This window comes from Chamaea fasciata, unplaced genomic scaffold (genome assembly GCF_029207755.1).
Source record: "Chamaea fasciata isolate MVZ Bird 193981 ecotype frontalis unplaced genomic scaffold, bChaFas1.0.hap1 SCAF_3, whole genome shotgun sequence".
NCBI lineage: Eukaryota > Metazoa > Chordata > Aves > Passeriformes > Sylviidae > Chamaea > Chamaea fasciata.
This window is the reverse complement of record NW_027094088.1, coordinates 96272079-96288625: the sequence shown is the minus strand read 5'-3', so window position 1 is coordinate 96288625 and position 16547 is coordinate 96272079. Positions and strand designations below refer to the sequence as shown.

General features: G+C 39.0%; 2 protein-coding genes across 5 annotated transcripts in view; one reads left to right on the top strand and one right to left on the bottom strand.

The window, feature by feature from the left end:
- The window catches only part of TRAPPC12 (trafficking protein particle complex subunit 12), a 49762-nt gene extending 42240 nt beyond the window's left edge, over nucleotides 1-7522 (bottom strand). Inside the window, exons 1-3 of the mRNA XM_066179862.1 lie at nucleotides 7451-7522; nucleotides 5467-6677; nucleotides 2204-2320 (exon numbers count right to left, since the gene is read on the bottom strand). Coding sequence (XP_066035959.1) covers nucleotides 2204-2320; nucleotides 5467-6672 — 1323 coding nt within the window. The 5' untranslated portion in view covers nucleotides 6673-6677; nucleotides 7451-7522. The remainder of the gene's footprint in view (nucleotides 1-2203; nucleotides 2321-5466; nucleotides 6678-7450) is intronic.
- A 42-nt stretch (nucleotides 7523-7564) lies between these two features.
- EIPR1 (EARP complex and GARP complex interacting protein 1) overlaps nucleotides 7565-16547 on the top strand; it is a 72515-nt gene continuing 63532 nt past the window's right edge. For 2 of the 4 annotated variants that reach the window (XM_066179864.1, XM_066179863.1), the window contains exons 1-2: nucleotides 7565-7672; nucleotides 16317-16400. In XM_066179864.1, the coding sequence (XP_066035961.1) occupies nucleotides 7631-7672; nucleotides 16317-16400 (126 nt within the window). In that variant the 5' untranslated portion in view covers nucleotides 7565-7630. Of the gene's footprint in view, nucleotides 7673-7701; nucleotides 8191-15810; nucleotides 15894-16316; nucleotides 16401-16547 lie in introns of those variants that run through there. The other 2 variants (XM_066179865.1, XM_066179866.1) reach the window with 2 other exon arrangements.

The window sequence follows — 16547 nt, the reverse complement described above, 5'->3', positions numbered from 1 at the left end:
CCTAGAGTTTTATCCTAACAAATTTCTTCATAACAGGACTAAACATTCACTTTTGGTATCAACCGTCACTAGTGTCTTCCTACAGCATGTGATAATTGATGGGACTTTTAGATGGAAACCCATCTGAATTTAGCTTGTGATCAGGGACTGCAGTATTAAGTCTCTACTGACTTAAGAGTTCAGACAACAACTCACATGTAAACACCTACATAATAGGTATCAGTCTGAAGGTGAAATTTATCCTAATTCTAAGCACTTCTCTTCTGCACTGCAGACGCATTCATAATACACTCTTCTAGGTTGCTGCAATGAATTGAATTGGGTGACGAAAAATCTTATGTTCATGTGCAGCACAAAAGGATATCAAATAAACAGCTACGGAAAAAAAATCTTAACTTTATGGAAACTACACAGCAATATTCCCAATATTCACTAGTTTTTAACTAGATCTTAATATAAATATTGCCTGTATCTTGTCCTTTGCATTAAAATATTTATTCACTGAACATATTTGGTGAGGAATTCACTTATAAACAAAGTAAAATTCGTGACTAGTAACAGAGTACTTATTATATGTCACTCTGGCCTATTACATATGTAAAAAGCACCACTCTTTTTAGTTAATATCATCCAGCATAGGATTTTCATGTTCTGAAGTCTGAAATCTTTTAAAGACTATAGTCAATCAGAAATAAATTTTCCACATTTAGACTAAGAAAAAATGCAATATTTGCAAGGGAATTAAAAAAAGACCAACTAATTCTCATTGTAAAAAAACCCGAGTTCTACAAATGAAACTGAGAAAGTTAAGTTTGCATACTCAAAACCAACCAACAGCTAATGACTGAAAGCCTTGAAAACCAAAGAACATTCTGACTTCAACCGGAATGGCTTCTCGTTTATAAAACCCCCCACCCTTCTAAATAAGGCAAGTTTTTTAAAAAAAAAAACATAAGTAACATAAGCGTGCCATAAATAACAAAAAATCCTACAGCTGAAGACTTCCTCCTAGCTTTACTGCCTTGGGCCTAAAATCTTTATCACTACTCTTCTGAAGTTTAAGAGCAGCCTGAAAGCAAAAACAGTATCAGCAGCAGCATTGTGATTAAGATACAAGATGGTCTGCAGCATAAAAGAACATCTTGCATAGACACCACTACCAGGATAAATAGAAAAGCATTTCCCACACACCAAAAATTCTCTTCCGGAAGACGGAAGTAAGTGTGTAAAAAAAGCTTTTCCTACTTAAGACACTGAGGAGTACAAGACTTTTGCATAAGATTTTTTTTCCCTCTCAAGTCAAGCAAAACATTGAGATAAACAGAAAAACATGTCTAGGATGGAGATCACAATCTGTTTTTTCACGTTTAGCTTCTAAAATTATCTCTGAATTCTTTTCACATGCTTGCTGATACCTCCTAGAGTATTCCTAACCCGACAAAGAAGTTGTCTCTTTTGGAGCTTAACATGTAAAGTCACATGATTAAACAAAAAGATGTTAAATACTAAATACAGCCGGTCCCGAGAATTCCTCACTACTTTTCCTCAGTAATTTTTCAACCATTTTTCAAAAATAAAATAAGTCCAACACATCTTGTTATGTCATCAAGTTAAGTAAGGCTCAGCCATGTAATAGTAATGGATTTTATACAGGAACACAATGGTTAAAGGAACAAGGCAAGGTTTACAAGGCTGCTAGATGCAATGATTTTCAGGACAGAAATATTTACAGTAATAAAAGAATTAGGTTAAGCTTTCCTATGGAAGTAATTTGCTTTAGTTTTCTGCACTGAAGTAAAAAATTAGGCAGTTGAAAATATACCAGTTTGGCTTGCCATTTACAACTTTTACGTCTTTTAGTAAAACACTCAGGTGAAAACATAAATATATACACAGGTAAACAAAAACATGATTAAGATCTGTTTTGCAACCATTTGTGTACATAAGAACTCACAGCCACTTAAAATACTTTTTTTTGTAACTTCTGCATGTAAAAAAATGTTTACTATGTGATTTAAACCCAAATAGTTAAACCCCAGAGTCATTCCCCTTAAAGACTACTGCAGTTTGGCTAATTCTGTTGAAGGATCAGGAACAGACTAATACAAAGATTTTTTTTCCAGTTTCTCCTCAGTCAGTAGCTCCCAATTATCTTGAGAGAAACACAATATTAAATATATATTATATGATGATTGTTACTTACAATTAGCTGCTTCAAGCCTACAAATGACTGCTCTACAGAGTTGGCATTTAACACTTGTCTCTTCACTGCAGCCTGCTCCCCCAAGAAGCGAAGCATTAGGTCTTTTACTGCATCTCCCTTGGTGTTCATGAAGCATAAAAAGAAAACACATAACAAGACAATTTAAAACATTATTCCAGCAAAATAAGATGTAGAATTAAACCTGAGCAAAAGAGTTCTTTCCTCTAGAGAAATACATATTTTCCAGTACATTACATGTGAAATAAAGATAACTGCACGTGTATATACAGCACTGGAATGAAAACTTCTACATTTATTCCACATAATCTCCTATATTTTCTTTTCCATGTATAGGTTTCAGTTAGCATTGACACATTCAGATTTATTTGCTTCTTATACTATTATCATTCACAGATCTTATAAAATATTCCTCAAAGATCTTATAAAAACCAGAAAGTTTTACAGGTTTTTGCAATGTATGTTAACATTGAAAGGTGCAATCTACTCATCAAAGATAAACATGTACACAGTAAGCTAGCCTTAAATATCCACAGAAAATAAACTTTAAGAGATGTAAACCAAAGTAAACAGCAACCCTTCAACAGGTGTTTTAAATTTCAAAAGAACTAGCTGCAGGCATCAGTCAGAGAAACTGGGCTATCTAAAAGCTCAATAGCTTTTTGCCTAAAAGACAGTGAACTGCATACAACAGTAGAGTTCAGCTATGACAAAGACAATTGACATTAAATGTTTCACCTTTTCAGTGATGGAAAATATATTTGCTTTCTGTCTAGTTTCTTAAGGAATGAGAACAACTGTTTCACTACATGGAAATTTTATATCTCCAATGATGTCACTAATCTATGAATAAACAACATATCTGCCTCTCTGACAGAAGAGCCCAAAGAATTAAGAAAAGACAGTGCATGCAAAATGACATAAATACAGAAGAATTTTTAACTCCCTTTGGACTTTGGATCCAACAGTCCTTTGGTGTAGGAAACAGTACAAATTAATGTAATGAAACAGAGGACAGTGACAGAAGAAAGCATGAGAAGTCACGAAAAAAGACATAATGGAAAGAACACAAAAAGCAGCACTCAGATTTGTTCTGACACTTGGAGAACACTGGTACAGACAATTTTTACCATACACAACCCAAGATAAGTTTAAAAGCCAATGTTTTTTAAATGATTGTGTAAAAGCAGCATGCATCTGAAATAAAAATCATTCAGTATTTTTCTTGGTGTGATTTATCGACATAAGACTTGCCTTACAATACAGGTTTTGAGCAAGCAGGGCAAAAAATAAAGTCCTAAGCTCGTCAATGCACGTCACGTGAAATTTCAGTCATTCCCTGAAGCACACTTAAGAGTTCACTCACTACAAATGCATTCTTCAACCAACTTCTCCGTCCGCTGCATGTAGCTTGGTTTAACATCTTGCATTAACATTCAGCATTAGCAAACTATTCATACCAAAGCTGGTAACAACCCTTGTTGGAAGCTGCTTTGACATTGAAAACGTACCTCCCACAATGTTTCAGCTGACATTTCAAGCACTCTACAATTTCAGTTTCAGTTGAATACACACTTTGTAATACTATGGAACAATTATACCAAACTAGGGGATGTCAAATCAGTCAAGGCATGCGCTCAGGCCACAGCAAAGCAGTAATTGAAAGTAAGGAAAGTTTTCTAAACATAAAGCACTTCAAAACTTGTGGACATGTCTAGGAGACTCTTATAAATCATAAACAATGAAGAAAGCAGTAGGATTTCCCTTAATTCCATTGACGATTTTACATTAAGTCTTTCGGTAGAAATGCATCACATGGACATTGTCAAACATCTTCCCTTCAATTATGTACTAAACGGTAGATCTGCATATTTGCACACGTCCAGATTTAGGGAATCATCAGCAGAAACAAGCCTTTAATCCCTGACTAGGCTGAGGAAGGTGAAAGAGAACTATTGTAAAAAAGGAAGCTTGCAAAAAGGAGACCACCATCCTTGGAGACTGCAGAAGGGATCACTCCATCTAACTGATTAGCTGTCAGGAGAGAAAAAGTACACACTGGAATAACTCATCAAGGTCTAATGGATATTTTGGGTACAACTGGAGGCGGAATAGCTTCCTGTTACAGTGGTTTTTTTCATGCCAATTACTTGGCTCTATGATAACAAACTAATATTTTAGGATAAAGCAAACCCAAGAACTAGCAGCAGTGTGGCATATGTCTAAACTGGTATTTATTCCTTGTGACAGAAACCCAAGACTTTTCAGATAATTCATCTATAAGTCTGGACCTGATCCACTCCAGAAACTCTTCTGATAGCTCCGGTAGATTGGGAAGTTACTGCAGACTGCTCTCTGCTTGTATGTGACTATTGACTGATGGTCTTTGTTATGCATAATTAAGGATGAAAGTATCCAAACCCTCAACACCATCTATCTACACAACAATTCTATTATCCAGATGCATAGATAGCAAAGAGTAGGATTATCCTGTTTCAAGAAAAAACCCAAAACATTATGATGGATAGACTGGCTGAGCAGCCACGATAAAACTACTTCACGAGAAATCCTGAACAGATATGAGTAAAATTTCCCAAATTCTGAAAAAAATGCTTTATGCCTTCTCACCTGTTAAAAATTGATACATGACAAGAAATTACTTTTCACTACTATGCTGTTTGCTTTGTGATTTCCTCTAGTCTTTTAAGTTTGGGGTTATCCCTTCCCAGCAGCTTGCTACAGCACTCAATCTTTCTTAGTGGTCATACCTTTCCATCGCTCAGGGAAGACAGAAATGATGCCATTTCAGTCAGTGTTAACATCATTGAGACCACTGTGACCATGAGTGAAATTATTTCCCACTCAATCACAACAAGGAATTCCACAAAGAAAGCTGCCTGCTCTTAGACTCTGTAGCACAGCCTAAAAAGTGTGTATATATTCCAAATGTGAGTATTATCTTACTAACTCAGAGGATCAGAAATAAAGTACTTAAAAATACAAACAGCTTTGGCTTCTACAGAAACTGTCAATGCTGGTTTTCAATGTAGCAAACAAATGTCACTATAAATAAATGAGATCTGGTTTTAGCCTCTTCCTGTACAAGGCAGCAGTGACACTGCATTTTCTAATTAGGACTGAAGTAACACACACAAGGTCACCACATGAAGCCCTATGATATACATCATCTTCTACAGTATTTCTAAAATATAATCATAGAGGAAGACACAGTAATAGACTCTTACCTGGATATTATCGAATTTTAATCCAGGCATGGTGAGATTCTCTTTATCTATGAACACAGCACTGTACTGCTGTGTGGCAACTGAAATGAGAACATTTCTTGTCTCCTCACTAGGAATCCATGCATCATTTCTTCTATCAAGTTCACTCATATTTAAGGCTGTGGCAAACGGGTCATCACTCCCAGCAAAAACAGCCTGGATTTGTGAGAATGGCTTGGGGGATTGAGTTATTTCTACAGATGATGGGGGACCACCTGCTTCAGGCCTCCCATTTTGCACAGGGAAAGTAGGGTTGGATGAAGAACCATCTCCACCATTAGAAAGAGAGGACATTTGTTCTGGAACTGAAGAGCTTGCATTGGGATTACTAACAGAGATAAAATTGGATGTAGTAAATGAATCAAAAAAATCAGAAGCTAAAGTATTAGTGTTAACAGTGTCACCAAAGAACTTGCTTAGACTAGGACTTGGTTGAACCACCTGTGGATTAGACTTCACTGGAGTCTCTATTATACTACTGAAACTGGGAGATTTCACCATCTGAGGCTCAAAACCGTCAGGCAGGAACAGCTGTGGCTGGGAACTAGCATTGTTTGCCTGGCTGAAGATGGTGCACACAGGAATGGGCTCAGCCTCAGAAGATGGTTTGGTAGTACTGGGTGACAATATTTGGTCCTCAGGTGTGCTTTCATCACTATTATTTGGTTTTGTTTCAACCGGAACATTGTTTCCCAACTTTGGTTCCTCCTTCACTGCTTCCGGAATTGATTCTTCCTTTAAAGATGCCTGATCATCTGTTCCAATCTCAGAAACGTCTTTAGGAGTTTCTTCATGTTCAGTTTCACTCTCATTACTTAAAAACTCTTCTTTGTCCACTTCTGTTTGTGATTTTTGATTATCTTTAGCTTCCATTTGGTCTACAATCTCCTGAAGACAACCAAGTTCACCTGTGTCATCTTCACTATTGTTTGGAGAATCTGATATAATGACACTCTCCATCATTTGCTCATTAAGTTTATCTACAAAATTATTTGAGTCCTCTGATACAGTTTCATTCCCTTCAGACTCAAATTCGTCTCCACCAAGATCAATGGTTTCCTCATGAAAGAGAATTTCTTCCTGAGTTTTCTGCTGAACTGTGGCTCTGCTGTCGTCTTCATGTGAGGTGCTCTTTGTATCCTTAGCATTGCTTTCATTATTCTCCATAGTAACTGGAAAAAAAGAAGCCCCCACCGAAACAAGAATTAGTTTTATTCCTTGCATATTGCTTGAGTGTCACAGTGAAACTCATAAGTATCATACAAACAGTGAATTTCTTGCTTTAAAAACCTAGTAAATTCACTATTTCACATCTTCCCTTTGACATTTTTCACTTAACGTCTAATCTCAGAATCAATTCTGAAAATATTTTCTCTTTATTTTTTCTGCAAATCGCAAAACAATTGAGATTGAAGACCAAATGCCTCCCACTAAACACACATGAAACAATATCATAGAATCGTATCAGAGAATGGTTTGGTTTGGAAGGGGACATAACAAGATCATCTGATTCCAAACCCACTACCACGGGCAGGGACACTTTCCACTAGAGCAGGCTGCTCAGAGCCCGATCCAACCTGGGCTGCAACTCCTCCAGGTTTGGGACCTCCCCAACTTCCACGGCCAACCTGTTCCAGTGACTCAACGTTTGCTTCCCTGGCCGCAAAGACCCGCTAGATCTCAGCACAGAGAAGCGTGGGTTCAGGACTACCACCAGCGCAGCCGCCGAGCACGGCCCGGCTGAGCAGGAGGAGCGCCTGGCGGGGGCAGCGCCGCTTGCGAGTCCCCGCAGCCTCGGGCCGGGCTGGGCGCCGCCCCCGGCCCGGACGCCTCGCGGCGGGGGTGAGCCCGGCCTCCCTTACAGCCTCCTCCCGGCACAGCCCCGAGGCCACCCAAGTGACCACCCGCCCGCCCCTCAGGCCGCGCGGCCGCTCCGTCCCGTCACCTCCGCGCCGCCGCCGTCGCCGCCGGCTCCGCTCCACCTGCACTGCGCCTGCGCCCGGGCCGCGCCGGGCGGGGCCGCGCGCGCGCGCAGCTCCCGGAAGCGGCGGCCGACGGGCCCCGCCGAGGGTCAGAAAGCATCAGAGGCGACGGGGGGTGCCTAGTTGGGCTGGGGGGGATCGCGATGGAGGACGACGCGCCGGTGATTTACGGGCTGGAGTTCCAGGTAAGCGGGGGGGGGGGGGGGGGGGGGAGGAGCGGGCGGGTGGTGTTAAGGAAAGGTTGGCTGGTGCCGGTTCTGCTTCTGAGAAGGCGCTGGGTGTGCAGTCGGGAGTGTGTAGTGGGGCAGAGGAGAGCCCGCCCGGGAGAGACCGGCGTCCTTCCTCCTCTCCCCAGCCGGGACCGGGGCACCACGGGCACTGCCGGGTTGTGGTGGCTTTTGGCAGCCGCGTTGGGCTGTTTAAGGGTGGCTGGGCAGCGGCCGGCAGTCGTTCCCCGCTCCAAATGGCGCTGTTTGCAGGGCGGCTGCGGGGCCCGGCCAGGCTCCTTCTGCCCGCGGTGCCTGCGGGGATCCTGCCCTGCCGCCCCTCCCTGCTCCGCCTCTGGAAAAGGCTTTGTCTGGCCCTGGAGTGGGACCAAAGTACCGTCAAAGACATCACTCATTATGCCTTGCCAGAAAGAAAAAAAAAAAAAAAAAAGGATTAAAAATTGCTTTTCTGAGGAGAGAGCATGGAACTGTTTCCAGTAAGTTTCATAAAATTCCAGCGAATTTTAGTTGGTTATACCCTACCGTAAATCTGCGTGAACTCTGTGGGACCTCCCTGTGGGGTTTGTGTACGTGCATTTGTCCTATGGGACAAATCTGTCCATCACGTCGGTATTTTATGGCTGTAAGGAAATGGAACTGTCTAACTTCAAAACTTATTGATCATCTTCTTAGAGGAACACAGGTGTTGTGTTTAATGAGGATTCTGTAAGTTCTGGGAAAGCAGAGTGAGAGGGCCCCTAACTCATCCTTCCTCCACCTATGGGCTTCGCTTAGCTGGTGCGTGGTGTCTTTGGCAGCGGCTGACTTAGCATCACTAGCCATTACAGCAGTAATACCTGCGGAAGAAAACCAGCACCTCCTGACGGAGCAATTCATTCTACAGTAATTGTAGTAATATAAATATCTACACGTGCACTTTTTTTTTTCTTTTGGCTCCTTTGCTAAAGTGTTCGTGAAAAGTAATCTACAAAGGTTCTTTGTAACAAATGTCCCACATACTGAATAAATAGTGTGCTCTGTGGTCCTGACTATACCAATAGATTTCATTAGCAAATTTTGTATTTGTTTGGTTTTCCTCTTGTATAGGAGCTGCTGCATAATATTCACCTGCATTAAATGTTGAATGTACTGAAATCTGCTTAAGTCTGATAGTATGCTGTCTGCTTTGTATGATAGTATTTTGTGATTGGCTTGAGATGGCTGTAACTTGTACTTCAAAATTAATGAAACTTATACTTAAATCTCTTTAGCAAAAAAGAATATATATCATGTATTTAGTAAAATTCATAGCGCATTTCTAGTAAGTCACATATAATCCATCTTCCAGGAATTTGGGCAAGCTAGTGTGTGTTGTCTGGGACCTTCATGGACCTGTGTATCCTGCCCCCTCCCATACCATATATCTCCTACAAACTTCTTCTTCTCCTGTGAAGTATGTAACTTGTTGGAGTTGTCTGGCAGGAGGATAAAGCAAAAGGATGAATAAAGTGGCTGTAATAAAAGGAAATTGCTGTTAATACAGATCACTTAGGGAGAGGGTGAGCAAAGAAGAGGTGATTTATGTGTAAGTCAGAAAGGGAGTGTAGAGATAAAGGTTGTGTTGCTGATCTCCATTAACTCCCAGTGTGGCTTTAAAGCAAATTGCATCTCTCTACGTTTTGAAAATGGAGACACTAATATAGAAAATTAAACCTAAAACTGGTCTGGTTTGTCCAACTTCCATCTCCAGGTTTAGTAAGAAAGATCCTTATTTTTTTAAAACATAGTTTCTTCTGTGTTATTAGATAGTAATCATTAGCCGTATCATTACAATTACTGTTTTTTGTCTGGAAGCATCTCTTCAGACTAATTTCTCAGCCAAGTTTTAAAAATTTTGGCTTTGCTTCTTATGTTTGGGCTCCAGCAGTCAGTGAAAGTCCATCTTTGGCCACTAATGGAGAAAGTGTAGTCATCTAGATGTGCTTTCCATCTGATCTAATGTGACTATGTTTATAGGAGCATAAAGCTGGTTCCTCCTAGGTGTTATCCACCAATTAACTTAAAATTATTTCTGCATGGTTTCTGTTCATTTCTCTGTACAGAATGTGTTTTGATGTATTGTTATACATAAGGTAACTTATAGTAATGAACAAATACATTTTTCTCTTTTTTGATCTCTTGGGTGTGTCTGTGAGTGATATGAACTTTTCACAGGCATGCAAATTATGTGTGAATTTTAGGGTGTATGACTCCTTCTGTGACTTAAAAAGACTGTCTCACCATAGTTGCTCTGGTTGTCTGCAGTGAAAACGAGAAGGTTACAGTGGGTGGCGAATGAAAATGTGAGGTACTGCTTGAATTAAAGTACTGAGTGATGTGACTGTGGCTCATGATGATGAGTACAAATCAACAGCAGCCGCTGCAGAACATTTCAATACCAAGGTGGTTCTTCTAGAAAGAATCTTGGTAGAAATAATGAATGTCCTCAATTATAAAAATGCGATGAATGAGGTCCTAGGAATATCGCTAAGTGCTGATTTTTTCAGGGAAATTATGTTGTTGTTGTCCTGTGTAGAGCTGACCTGGGATTTACTCTCTAACCTGAAATCTATGGTGTGTCTACCCCATGTTGAATTGGCTTTCCTTTTCAGGGACTTGCAATTTTCCTTATGTTTTTCTTGAAGGTTTAAACAGTGATGTTTTGAGCAGATGTGAAAGCACCACTGAACATCTCAAAATACTGTGTTTGCCTTAGGTTAAGGTTGACTGGATAGCATGTATAGCCCTGGAAATGAACAGTGGGGAGAGGTGCTGTCTGGGATAGGCATTTAGCTCAAGCCTACCTCTTGCTTGTTCAAAAACATGCAGAAGCCAGCCAGCATCATGAGATGATGGAAGAGGAACATGACTTATGCCAGAGTGATCATTTTGGAGTGTGTGTTTGGCACATTTAATGGATTTTGGGGATACCACAACACTGAGCTGAATTTCAGCATGCTGGATACTTGGACTGTATGATGCATGTCAAAAGTACATAGAAGGACAATGAACAGGAGGCAAGGACAGCAGAAAGCTGCCTGGCTGAGTGCAGGGCATTACTGCCCATGGGCAGCTGCAGCAGCACCCTGAGATAGGGTGTGGCTGAAGCAGGCTAGAAAAAAGTGCATTGATGCTGTGATAGTTAGTGTTCTGCATTGTGGTCATCCTGCTTCTTGAACAAGCGATACTTGGCCCATTTTGTGTTTGTCTGTTAGTTGTTAACAGTTTTTATGTATCTGAACAGACACTTGATTTTTAGGACTTGCCTGCTTGCAAGAATAAGATGAAACTTAATTTTCCTAACGCCAAATGTGTTTTCTTAGAGTAAGAAACTTAAAGCAAAATACCAACTGAAATTGGTCACAAGTCTTCTGCAGTCTATGTGTCTACACCTGTTGTCATCAGTATGTATTGAGAATAGCTCAACTGGCTTACTTGTGATGGAGTAAAACCCAGGTGTAGATTTACTAGAAGTGGTAAAAGGGGTCTTCCCTGGGAAATGTGTGTCACTTGTGAGCTACCCAGGGAAAGCTGTGCTGGCTTTCAGGCTTGGCTTTGTTCTCAATATGGGAGTACACAACCTGTAGCTCCTATTGGCAGTGGTGTTCTCTTCCCTGGGGGAAGCTTTTGTGGTCTCCTGTGGGTTCAGAGATAGTGGCCTAAGCAGAATGTACTTAATTTTAGTCCAGCTTTAGTAGTGTCTCTGGAAGATTTACTTTGAAAATTGAATCAGATTAAGAAACTGTGTAATGTCTTACTAAAATTCCTAGTTTTTGTGCCAATTCTCTTCTCTAAGATTACTTGCCTCATGAGTGTCAAACCTGTATATTTTAAACCTTCGTGGTTTAAGGTGTTATTGGAGGAACAAAAGTAGCTAAAGTGGCAAAGCTCTCTTAACTAATCCCCCAAAGATCTTCATAATGCATGAGGTGAAACACTTGGAAAGTATTTTTTCAGGACTCTTAAGCAATTAGTAGGGCCTTTCTAATGTTAGGTATGGTAGAGAATAATGACAATATAGAGACACAGTTAGGTGAACTTGAAGGAACTTTTACATGGTGATTGTTACCTTCATGACAGATGAATGAGTTTTCTGAGGATGATTGTGCTGTGCAGGTTTTTGTGTGCAGGTTGCATTTGTTGCTGTGAAGGTTTACAGAATCTGTCAATCTTTGGAATAGGGTCAATGCACTAAATACATCAGTGGTGGGAATTCTTGTGTTGTGAAAGATTTGGGGATAGCAGCTGTCTGAGAGCATTGAAGGTCACCTGAGCATGTGTGCTGCCAACCTTTTCAGTCATAGTCACTGCAGGTTGTTAGAGCCAGTCAGAGAGTCTCCTACTGTGGTGGGAGAAACAAGACTATCTTACCTAAGTAAAAATCAAAGTGTGCTTACTTGAAAACTGAAATTGTGCCAGAAGGCAAAAATAACATTCATGACATTGACAGCCTGGGCTTGTCTGGCGGACCAGGGAGCTTCTGTAGTCTGCCTCCAGAATGAGGCATCATTGCTGCAATGCAGCTCCTCACCCCTAGTAGAAGTACACTAGTCCTGGTTTTCAGGATAAGCAGATGGTCAAATAACTTTAAATTCAGATTTAGAGATTTCAAGCCAGTTGCTGTATCCTTACATTTTGCGTTGCAAGTTCATGGTTTGTTAGTACAGACTGATTGTATGAATTTCAAATGATGCCTGGTTTGCAGAATATTTTTTGTCTTAAGTGTACTACAAATATTCAAATGTTGGGGTCTGTTTGTTAATACCAAACCAGTGCAATGCATCAGCACGACAACATATATATTGGACAAGTACTTTTTTGTTTGTCTATTAATGCACTAAATGGGAACAGTCAAATTAACAAAACAAACAAAAAACCAAACCAAAATTTTGTGCATTTGGCTGGTATTTCAAAAGATGTTGATAAGTGAAATTTTTTCAGAAGAAGTTATGAACAAAGTGTAGAGAATCAGTGCACTGATATTCCATAATGCACTTAGTTTAAACTGACCTTCTTTACCCTTTTGAGGTTTGTCATTGTGTTCTTCTGGATCATCTCTTGGTATTGTCAAGTGCCATAGACTCTGTTCGATTTCTTACTATTATTCTGCAGATGGCCTAAATGGTCAAGGGCAAGGTAGAAGGTGATCTTTGCCCAGCGTCACACTGAGCATAGTGTAGGCATAGACATGGTGCCCAGTCTCCAGTTCTTCTTACCTGCATTCTGCTACAATGGTTGTTGTTTCTTTTGCTTTATCTTGATACTGCTGTCTCATGCTTGTGTTCTAGAGTTTGAAATGTCCTTTGCATGTCTATTTATTGTAGTGGATTTGCAGTTCAGTTGTTGTCCTGTTTTGTAAAACTGCTTGCTTTAAACTATGCGTGTTTCCTCAGGGCTATTGATAAACATGAAATTTGGACATGTAGCCAAAAAGTTCTTTATGGTTCACAATGTTTTAAACTTTGCTTGCTAATATTTTTTTCCTACAGTTAGGCCTTCTTTAAAAATGAAATTATGTAATTGCATAGATTGTTGCATTGTCTAGCACTATCAGTTAGATGGGATGTTGACAGCATGTGTAACGATTGCTTGTTTTCTTACTGCTTGTGTCTTTCAGATGTGTATTCTGGTTATTTTCTAAGCATTATGGCTTAGAAATTTTTTTTAGTAAGTAGTAGTTTAATACCTTGACCAGGTTCATAAAATGGTTTGGGTTGGAACAGACCTTAAAGATCTACCAGCTCCAACCTCTTGCTGCTATACCTTCCACCAGACCAGGTTATTCAGGGCTCCATCCAGCTGGGTCTTGGACTCCAGGGATGGGGAGTCCACGCAACCTTTCTGGGCAACCTGTTCAGTGCCTTACCAGTCTCAGAGTAAAGATTTTTTTTTTTTTTTTTTTTTTTTTTTAATACCCAATCTAAACCTGCTTTTGTTCAGCTTAAGGCCATTTTCCCTTGTCCTATCACTATGTGCCCTTGTGAAAAGTCCCTTTCCACATAAGCCCGATAGTAAACTCTTTTTGAGCTAAATACAGTTCTGTGTTCTGTGGGCACAGACTTAGAAAAATAATAATTTATATTGGTTTAGATTAATCAATATTCATTTTACTGCACATTTTTGCTTATTTTCTATCTATGATCTGCAGTCATAAGGCAGAATGCTTTATGAAAGATTCAGTTTGCAACCTGCTCCGACAGGTTACAGTACAAGATGACAGAGTTAAGGCACTTTCCTTGATCTTGACAGCACTCCGGATTCAGCTGTATTGTTCATTACAAGGATTACTTGGTGTCTTCATCTGTTGAAAGAACTTCTTTTTCTCTCAAAGTAACTCAGAGTAGACAAAATTACACATATCTTTGTGCAGGAGATGACTGGTAGTTAATTGTGCTGGTATTGATGTTATGAATCAGGGTCTCCGTGATTTATGAAGGTTTGAGGAGTTTGAACTTTGTATCTTATGTATGGATGTTGCAGGGTTTTTCCCTCAGGGAATAAACAATAGTGTGTTTCTTCTTGTGAAATGTGTCTAAATATTTTTTCTCCTGTCTTTTTTTTTTTTTTTTTCTTTTTTTTTTTTTTCTGCAAAATGGAAATTTATTTTAAGGAAGAGCTAGAGAAGCTGATGACATAAATGTTACTATGTACTTAACACAGTTTTATTTTGGGCACTTTGTGTCCAACTTTATGTATTTTTGAAAGCAGCCTGATGAGACCTACTTGGAAAGCTTTGAAAGGGCTGAAAACCTCTTTTCTTTCTTTATTTTATTAAAGATCTTGGAGGTCTCTCCTTCTCGTTCATGTATAGAAACAACAGAAGCTTCTTTGATTGAAGGAGATACATAGCTGTTGGCTTATTTCTAGTGTTTTCTCAAAATAATTCAAAGCAGGTCTTTTAAATGAAAAGAAATGCTTGCAAAGATCTGCAAATGTAAATTCTCTTAAAGACAAAAGCTTTTCTGCAGTCATCTTGGTGGACTTAAGTTGTGTCTGTCAACCAGGAACACTCTAGGCTTTTTGTTTATGAGTGCAGCATAAATAAGAAAGTAAAGCACATTGGATGGATTCATCCTGAACTTTGATCTGCATTTGAGTATTTTGAACACAAACTGCTCATTATGTTCTCTAGTTCTTTTACCCTATATAGATTTTATAAAGGTAGGTATAGACCATTAGCCAATACTTTGCTAAGCTTGTTGTATTTTTAAACTTTTGATGCTCCATCTTACACAAAATATTATACTGTTTAAATTACACATTTCAGATACTAGAAAAGAAGTATCTGCTCTATACAGATCCAGAGATGATTCTGAAAAATAAGTTTTTTCTTATTGCTTTTGTCAGACAATGGCTTGCATGGCTTTGCTTTATTTAAGAAAGGTCAAATATCTTCAAGTTGCTTTTCTAGAATTAAATTGCTCTAAATTTGGGATATAATATATTCCAGATATTCCTTTCCAAGTTTTTAGGCATCTTTTTAATATCAATTTGAAAAGAAGTTTCAAATAGAATGATATCGAAGTGTTCCTGAATCCCGAGGGTAACAAGCTGCACAACAGGATGACAGTAAGAAGGGCTGTTCAGCAGTTACTTGAATCCTTCTGAGGTCTTTTCTTGCAGTATTGACCTTAGTGTCTGGAGAGATCTGAGATATTTTATGCCAAATAGGATGTGAATTGCAGAGATTTATTTTTAGATCTAAAAAAATCATATTGAACAATATTATTAAGGGTATATTTTGAATGGAGAAATAGCAGATATTCCTGAAAACATACAGTTGCTAAAAACACCTTTGAGTATTAGTTTACCTTCCATTTACTCAAAATTATTTAAGAGAGTCTCTACTAATGACTAGTGCAAACTAGTGATGGTGGTTTTAGTTCAAGCTGTGCTTTATTTATCAGTCTCCCATGGCCCTTAACTGCTTTGTTTAGCTCCTTCCAAGTCTGTGGTTGGTATAAGTTGAAGAATCGAGGCAGAGACTCTAACAATGCCATTAACATAATACAACAACAAAATAACATTATGACAAAAGTTTTAAAGATAAATAACAAATTACTTCTTCCATCATTCAGACAATTCTTATCTCTAATGGGCTGCCGTGGAAAAGAGGAGACTTGGTTTTGAATTTGCCTCTAAACTTGGTGGATAATGGATGGTGAGAAAAAATTAATTTTTACACAGGCATATTCAACCTGAGTGGTGTGAAAACTTCTGTAAGAACAGCTTCTTTCTTGGATATTGTATTGTTTTTTAACAATAGTTAAAAATTGTCCACTTTTCTATAGAGTTTTTTCAAATGATAAAGGAAAATTAGTTTGGATGAGATGCTGTGTTTAATGTTATCCCTATTATAATGAAGATCAGGTAATGTGTTTAGCACCTGTGTTCCTCAATCCTCACAAGTACAAGAAATTGCACAAAAAATGTATTAAGGAAAATGGACATAAAGGCCAGGAAACTCTGCCATTTGTAAGAACGTAATGCTTAAAATAACAATTGATATATAAGTTTCAAGATTTTTGCTGAAATTAAAGGATTTTATAAATTGTACTTTTCTAATGGCTTTTTTCTTCCCTAGGCACGAGCTTTAACACCTCAGACAGCAGAAACAGATGCAATAAGATTTTTGGTTGGAACACAGTCTCTTAGATATGATAATCAGGTAATTTTTTCATCAAATGTCAGTTGTAATTTTTACCACTTTTTGTTACATTGTTCCAATATCATCCCTCTTCATTTCTCCCCTCTGTTGAATATGAAAATTGATAGTCAAGTTGAAGACTTTTGTGGGCAGATTGTAAAGATATTG